The sequence below is a fragment of the Cyprinodon variegatus genome, unplaced genomic scaffold, assembly GCF_000732505.1.
Source record: "Cyprinodon variegatus isolate N-32 unplaced genomic scaffold, C_variegatus-1.0 Scaffold1427, whole genome shotgun sequence".
In the NCBI taxonomy this organism is placed as follows: Eukaryota; Metazoa; Chordata; class Actinopteri; order Cyprinodontiformes; family Cyprinodontidae; genus Cyprinodon; species Cyprinodon variegatus.
This window is the reverse complement of record NW_015151880.1, coordinates 107,742-115,608: the sequence shown is the minus strand read 5'-3', so window position 1 is coordinate 115,608 and position 7,867 is coordinate 107,742. Positions and strand designations below refer to the sequence as shown.

General features: G+C 45.5%; 2 protein-coding genes across 2 annotated transcripts in view; both read right to left on the bottom strand.

Annotated features, from left to right (window-relative positions):
* sugct (succinyl-CoA:glutarate-CoA transferase) overlaps positions 1-7,867 on the bottom strand; it is a 59,223-nt gene that overhangs the window by 23,168 nt on the left and 28,188 nt on the right. The gene's annotated exons all lie outside the window — the stretch shown is intronic.
* On the bottom strand, positions 102-2,538 carry LOC107103351 (G-protein coupled receptor 183-like). Its single transcript, XM_015403026.1, has 3 exons — positions 2,252-2,538; positions 1,304-1,708; positions 102-1,044 (listed from the first exon to the last, which is right to left on the bottom strand). The coding sequence occupies exons 2-3, from the start codon at positions 1,681-1,683 to the stop codon at positions 591-593; spliced, it is 834 nt and encodes a 277-aa protein (XP_015258512.1). The 5' UTR covers positions 1,684-1,708; positions 2,252-2,538; the 3' UTR covers positions 102-590.

Genomic DNA, 7,867 nt, shown 5'->3' with positions numbered 1-7,867 from the left:
ATGGGTGAAGGGTGTAGGGTATAGTGGTGATGGGTGTAGTGGTGATGGGTGTAGTGGTGTAGGGGTTATGGCTGTAGTGGTGTAGGGTATAGTGGTGATGGGTGTAGTGGTGTAGGGTGTAGTGAGGGTGGATGTAGTGGAGCACAGACTGAATGAGCTACATTCAACATCCAACTCAGGTGTTTTTATCAGACTCTGGAGATGAAAGTTTAAACGACTGTCTTATTTGAGAAAAGGCTGATTTATTTTAGCCAGCTGTGGAAACCAGGTCCAAAGACCCCCGACACTAATAAACAAGGGTTGTAGGTACATACACCCGTCTGGGATAATTCACACAGGTCCTAAAAGGTAAGGTGAGGTGTCAATAGAAAGCTAAAATCTAGAGTCTGTCTCTCCATTCAAAGAGTTTTCATGCAAAACAAGGAATAAAAACAGAAAACTTGATTAATTTCCATCAGTTATGGTCTCATGAATCACTTCTGAAATAGATTAAACAGAAATTCTGATCTCAGTATGATTCTGAGGGATCCTCACAGCTCAGGCTGAAGTACAAACTAGACTCTATGTCAGGGTTTCTGTAGCTGAAGCGGTTAGAACTCGATGCAGGGCAGTTTTCCAGCTCTGTGGAGGTACAGCAGAGGAGTGATGAAGCTGCTAATGATGCTGATACAGACGCTAAACAAGGTGAGCTGTAGAAGAACCAGCATGGACGCCACCAAAACGGAGGGGCCCAGCATGATGGACTGCAGCAGCTGGGTGATGCTGTTGAATCCTAGGGTGATGATGATGACCTTAAAGGCCTTCCTCTTCATGGTGTTCCAGTTCTCCGTGCCTTTGGACCCATCGCCAGGACCCGGCTGCTTTAGGACGAGGAGGACACGTAGGCCGCAGTAAGACAAGACGGCGAGGAAGAGCAGGGACTTGCCGATGAAGATCCAAGCATTGGTCGCCTCGGACAGGCCATATAAGGGAAGCATAAAGTCCAGCAGGATCAGCAGCCAGTCAAACAGACAGACGCCCAAACGGTACCGAAGAGGTTTCAACCTGCAAACAGGATGAATCAGACAGATCTGGAAGGTAGAATGGTAACCCAGAGACCTCAGACACAGAACTACACTAACTCCCAACCAGGAGAGCATCAGGAGAAACACTGTTGATCTTTCATATCTGACCCAACAAAGGCAGACCAGACCAATGCTAAGAGCTAAAACACATTTAGAGGCTAATCTAGAGGAACTGGCTTAGGTTCTTAGAACCTTGTCTGCAGTTATAAACAAAGATCCTCCGCCCCTCAGTACCGTACCTGATGAAGAGAGTGGGATGGACCACGGCCACGTAGCGCTCCAGACAGATGCAAGTCTGGAAGAGGGGCCGAGAAACCAACATGAGCTGCAGGAACACCTTCATAACCAACACACCGATTAGCCAAGGCATCTCCAGCAGGAAGTGGACCATCACGTAGAAAGACGAGCAACTAAAGAGGATCTCTGCGATGGCCAAGTTTAGGGCGAAGAGCTCCGAGACGACGGGACTGCTGGACTCGCTGGCAATCATCCAGACCACGTAGATGTTGGCCGGCAAACCTATCAGCACGTTGGAGGCAAGCACGCCGACTATACCGTGGAAGAAGAAACTGGCATCGAAAGTCAGCGTATAGTTGGGGTGAAGATAATCCATTTCCATCTGGTTTAGGAAGCGGTTATGATTTCTGTAGGAATTAAACCAGAAAGGCGTTTCTTTAACTTTTCCTAACACACGAGACTGTCATAGAAACAGATCAACAAGAAGTTCTTTCCTAAATATTCCACAAAAAGTTAGAAAACAATCCACTAGACCTTGTTTCCAAGTTTAAAGACGTTTCGCTTCCCATCCAGGAAGCTTTTTCTATTCAAAAATTGATTAAATATCTGAGTTTATTCTCAATCCAGTTTCAGGTGAAGACCCTACCTCCTTGTCTCTCAGAACCTGAAGCTCTCTGATTTTCTGTTTCATTTGGTTTTTAACTTTGTGGATTTTAGATGATAATCTTTCAGCAGTCTGGTACCGAACTTTTACATTCCCATCGCTTCTAACAAAGTTTAAAGTCAGCTGCATCAAACGGGCTTTAAAGCAACATTCAAGTTCAGAGTTTTGATCAGAACAAACAAACATAGGAGGATCAATGATGTGGTAAATGTTCAGAGAGCCAGTAAACAGACATAATGCTTTTTAAATTTACTGAAAAATAAACGGTCTTCTGGGGTTTACACACCTCGATCTCAGCCGCGGCGTCACTGCATCTAAACAGCCTCTATGCTCCGGTGGTTTTGCATTAAAGAGACTCTCCTGGTTGTAATTTGGGCTTTTCGTTTCTCGGGAAGATCACCACACGTTCCTTTTAAACCGAACCCACCTGTGGATTTGCATGGCAAGCAGCGGAGCCTAAGTTTACATCTGCTGCATTCAAACAAGCCCAGCGGAGACACGGATAGAGTTTCTGTGGACCCACGGTGTGGCCACATTTGCATTAGATTTCCCTCAAAATGCAATTTGTCAGTGGGCTCTATAAACAAAAGGGAAAAAGTTTCCTCACCCGTCAGACCGAAGGATAAGTTGGAATCAAAAGATGAAAACCCTGCATCTGTAGTTCTTTATATCACAGAAGGAAGGCCCCAGGTTAGAATCCTGCTGTGGTGTTTGAATGTCGGACCCATTCTGGGTCCTCTGGCGTTTTCCCACAGTCCAAATCCTGAACGTTACGATAACTGTTCACTCTAAATAGTGCTTAGCTGTTCACTACCTACCCCTACAGGCCAATTCACTATGGAGGTCGACGCCAGAGGCACCCCGCTCTGATTGGGGAAACTTAGACAACTTCTGGTGGTTCCCATCATGTCCAGTTATTGGATTCAATTGGTTTTCAACACAAATCAAAGCTGCTCTAAAGTCAGAATCCAAATCCTTCCCTTAAGGCTAAAAACAGAGGAGCCATGTTCTGTCCAGAGGAGAAACCACCTCAGACCGTCTGGTCTTCAGCTGTGGATCAGAAGCGCACACTGCAAACATGATGTAGACATAAGTAAAAAATTTTAGCAGGTAAATAGGATGATCTGATGTTTGTCCCGTTGGCAAAGTGTCTCCTCTCCTCCTCAATTCAAGAAGGAAAATGCACTTATTTTTATAAAGAAATGACATAAGCTGGGCAAAAGCTGTACGACTTTTTGCCCTTTTAGGGCCGATTGTCCTAGCCTGGGTGCCATTCCGAACTTAGTCCCGCCCACAACGTTTGAGGTCGGGAAGTTCGGTCTGGCATTGCTCCATAGTAGCGCGAGTATGCTAGCACAATATCTGGTGGGCCAATCAAATTGTCAGGGCGGGCTTTATACGATGATGGACAGATGATCAACAGTAACGTAATCAACCACGTGACCAAAGCGCGCTTGGGTGACAACAACAATGGCTGCCGCTGGAGAGTTGAGGTGAGTAGATTCTGCTATTAGGTCTGTTCTAGAAGATATCGACAGCAAATTAATTTTAAAAGAGGAACAGAGAAACGCGATCAAGGCTCATCTTCTTATTCTAGGCGTGCAACTGCACGCTTTGATTTTTGTTGACAACAACTATGCCTCGCTTAACATACGTCACGCACTCCGTTGCTCTTATTGGTTGTAGGTCTATCCAATTGAGTGCAGAGGCATTTTTTTCCTGGTTCATTCAAAACACGCCCCATAATCACAGCTCTATGGAGCAGCATCAGACTCATTCTGACTAGAATTGAGTCGGCCTACGTCAGGCTACGATTGTCCCGTCGTGGGAGCCTTTTTTGGTCCAGGCAAAGTTTCAGCCTAATGGTGCGTCCTGCGTCGCGCAGTATACAGGCAGTAGTGAGGGGCGATTAGCTTCTAACGACCACCACCTGATCAGGAATATTGAGGTCGTAAGACAATGAAACATGTTGGAAATTCAGTCGTCCATCATGAGGTGTTCGTTGGCAAATCCTGTTGTTGAAGCAGAGCTGCGAGCCGAAACAAGGGAGTTCTTCTTCTTTTTCTTACAGATTTACGAGTGTGATCAGCGCCATCTCTTGGAGCTGAGTCGGACGTGTGGTTTTTAGACACACAATGGGAAAAGGTTGATTGCATCATAGCGTTGGACTGTACAGTGGAAGAACAAACATTGTGAGCCGTGAACTTTTACGGGGCAACAGTGGCATCGGGTGTAAGAGTTTGCCCTGAAATCGAAGGGTTGACGGTTCAAGCCGTGGCTTTCAGTGTCGTTGTGTCCTTGGGCAAGACACTTCACCTGCATTGCCTACTGATGGTGGTCAGAGGGTGGCGCCAGCGTACGGCAGCCCCGCTTCTGTCAGTGAGTCCCAGGGCAGCTGTGGCTACAATGTAGCTCACCACCATCAGTGTGTGCATGAATGGGTGACTGACTGAATGTAGTGTAAAGCACTTTGAAGTCTCCTGACGTGAAAAAGCGCAATATCAGTACAGGTCATTTACCATTTTAAATCCCGTGGTTTCGTCGTACAGTTTGAGCCGAAGTTGAGTATAACGGTTGATGATGCATACAGTGGATGTTGGCCTTATTTACATGTCCATGTTTTGTAGCGTAGATGTTTCTGAACAGAAGAGGCCAGAGCAGCATGACTCGGTGTTCTGCTGTGGAACATCAGTGGTGGAACACGCTTCAGCCACTGAGATGTTTGCCGTGGAAATGGCTGACTATAACCGTCAGGAAGAAGGTCAGCAGGTAGAGGTGAGTGAGGACGTAACAGAGTCCACCTTCATGTGTCCAATCCGGGGACGTCATCATACCCATAAAGGTGGAAATACACCCAGGGATCTTGTAGGTGGAGGTCAAACTAAAGTTCTCGTCCCCAAACTCCACCGGGACTTTGACTCCAACCACCTACCTGAACGTTTCTGCAGACCAGGAACCAAACTTGGTGGGAATAGTGTCTGACAGCAGGACAGCGGTGGAAATATGGGACAATGACCGTGGTTCAAAACAGCCCGAGCTGCGTGAAAGCGGAACACGTCACCCGGAGGGTCCTGGGTCCGACTGCCACCATGACACAGCAGAACTTCTGCTGAGGATCAAGGTGCAGCCGGGGGGAAATCAGGGAGCATCGCGCCCTCATTTTTTGCATGACTGCTGCTGTCCATTTAAATCAGGACGATATTACATTACGGAGCAGCGTCACAGCTTCTAATGGTTACATCTTTACATACGTCGCCACATCATCAGGTGTCTGGGATCAAAGCGAGGCGACGTGCTTCACCAGAACTGATACGATCAGAAGGCCTGGAGAGATAAAACGATACCTAACCTAACGATAAAACGAAGCCAGCAGAGAAGAAGAGCTGTTCCCCCTCACCCCCCTTACCCTTGGAGGTGAGGAAGACTCTGCAGCATCATCAGGGATGAATTCCCTCCAAGCAGGACGCTCTGTTTAGTTTCCACAGCCTGAGTGTATTTAAGTTTGCCTGAAGTGGAAACTTTGGCGTGTGGAACGTGTGTGTTTTGGAGCGGAGAGCCGCCCATACGGAGGGAAGCTTTTGGAAACACAACACAGATGTGGTGGTGTGTGGCTATGTTTTCCTTACCTTGTGGGGACCATTTCCCTGGAATACGCCACAGTTTGGGGACCGGTCACTGGTTTGGGGTTATGTGCTGGTAAAGGTTAGGCTGAGGGTCAGGCTCTGGGTTAGGCCATAGAAATGAATGGAAGTCAATGGAGACGGATCGGGTGTCTGTGTTGGTTTGGTTGTTTTAAAGGAAAAGTTCAGTCATATTCAGAATACAAACACTTTAAATATAAAGTTATTACATACCGTTCAATAAATGATAAGTGTTTATAATTAAGAAGTTAAATTAAGTTAAATTAACTAGCAGACTTTTTGAAAAAAAAAAAGATCTTATGTTAAATAAACCACATTTAAAACATGTTCAGTTATTTTAATTGTAATTAGATTACAGTTATTTACTTCTTTAGGATTTGTTTTCTAATTTATTTGATTTTGGTTATAGACGAGACACTGACAGTAGACAAGCTGCAGAGAGGTCTGTTAACCTACGACTCTACTTCCTGGTTGGTCAAGGTTTGAAAAGGGAAATTCCGCTCATATTTAGAATACAAACTTCTGAAAGTTCTTTAAATATAAAATTATTACATGCTGTTTAATAAATAATCAATGTTTTTAATTTGGAGTAATTTTAATTTAAATGTGCTTCCAGTCGGAAGATGGAAGGAGGGAGGGGTTACTATATTTGGGCAAAAATGGCCGCTCCCAGACTCAGTTATTCGCAACTGATTAACGTTAAATTAATTAAATCACCACAAGCGTAATAGTTTTAGGTACTAGCTTGGCCCTAATACTCCGTCATACTGTCTAATGGATTCTTTTGTAAAAAATATATATATATTTTATTTTTATTTTTAAATGGTAATAAAGTAATGAAAGAAAGGTGACTCTTGAGGCGCTGAAGCTGGAGGGCAGTGGGACTTTAAACCCCAATGAAGCCATGAGGTTGACCTCAGACCGTAACCTCTGCAGACGTCCTCTCCAAGATGGCCGACAGGTTTCCCATTAGAATAAAAGTCCAAAGCCTGTTTCTGCTCCAACACACCAACCTTGGTTGATTGGCTGCTGTTTGCAGCCGTGGACCAATGGAAGCGCTGAGCGGTTTGCTGTGCAGACGTGTTCCAGCGCGTTTATAAACGCCACGCTCAGCCTTCAATTAGTCTGCTTGATGCTAAAGCGGATCTCTCCTAATTATGCGCTCCGAGCCGGAGGCTCTCTGCGGCTCGCTAAAGTAAATCTGATTACCCTGTTGTTTCCCGGCCGTAATGAGAGCGGGAATTAAAAGGTGCTGTCCGTTTAATGAGCCTCAGTGGTGACTCTGCGTTATTCCCGCTCTCTCTCTCTGCTTTCTCAAACATTTCGGTATTTTAGCTCGTTAGCTGCAGCCTGATACAGACTTACATAAAAACACGTTTCTGCTTCTAAAAACATCCCAAAATAACCCAGAATACCAGCGACCCCCCCCCCACCCCACACACAGCCTTTGTTGAGCCGTTCCTGATGATCATCCGTCTGTTTATCCGCCATTCTCTCCGAGTGTCACCGTTTAATTGGACCCCCCCCCTCCTCCTCCGTTCCCCATGGGAAAGTATGCAGACACATTTTGATTTGATTATGGCTCACAAACCAAACTATGCCTCCATGCATTCCGGCTCCGACAAACACAACCATGGGGGGGGGGAGGATTCCAGATCCTGATCCCAAAGCGTCCCACAGCTTCCAGCTCAGTACAGGTCCAGTCAGGTCAGCACGGGTCATTCTTCACTTCCCAAGACGACCGGGCGATCTAGGACCAATGGGAAACAGGATGCCCTCTGCAGGCGGCCACGCGTCACTGCAACCATCCGCAACGACTTAAAACGGAAGAGAAACGGAGCTGCAGGGCAGACGAGTCGGATCTGCCGCCGCAGAGCTGCATGGTTTACTTCTCAATAAGAAGGAGCTTTAAAGAGACGCATTCATGTGGTTCGTTCTGTAAACTCAGATCCAGTGTCGGCTGGTGGAAAATCAATCAATCGTATAAAGTTATTACACCGGTATATTATATGAATACCAACAACAAAACATTAAAAAAAGAGACTTTATAAAGACAAAACTTAACTTCATGTACATGTTTACTTTTTGTCCATAACTCTTGTCCTTCTGAGGCTGTGAAGGTAAATCTGTGTTTCGGTCCAATATTGAGTCATAAACCTAAAGAAAAATCTACCAGTTTAATAACTGAGAAGATATTAGTCAGCTTTATATTTTTTAGAAACTATTTTCTAACAATGTGTTTATTTAGGAGCAACTATGCA

Bases quoted from the DNA above. Each gene is read 5' to 3' on its own strand.
- LOC107103351 (XM_015403026.1), bottom strand. From the start codon at position 1,683: ATGGAAATGGATTATCTTCACCCCAACTATACGCTGACTTTCGATGCC. The intron at 1,045-1,303 runs GTACGGTACTGA...TCCTGTTTGCAG, and splicing joins CATCCCACTCTCTTCATCAG to GTTGAAACCTCTTCGGTACC.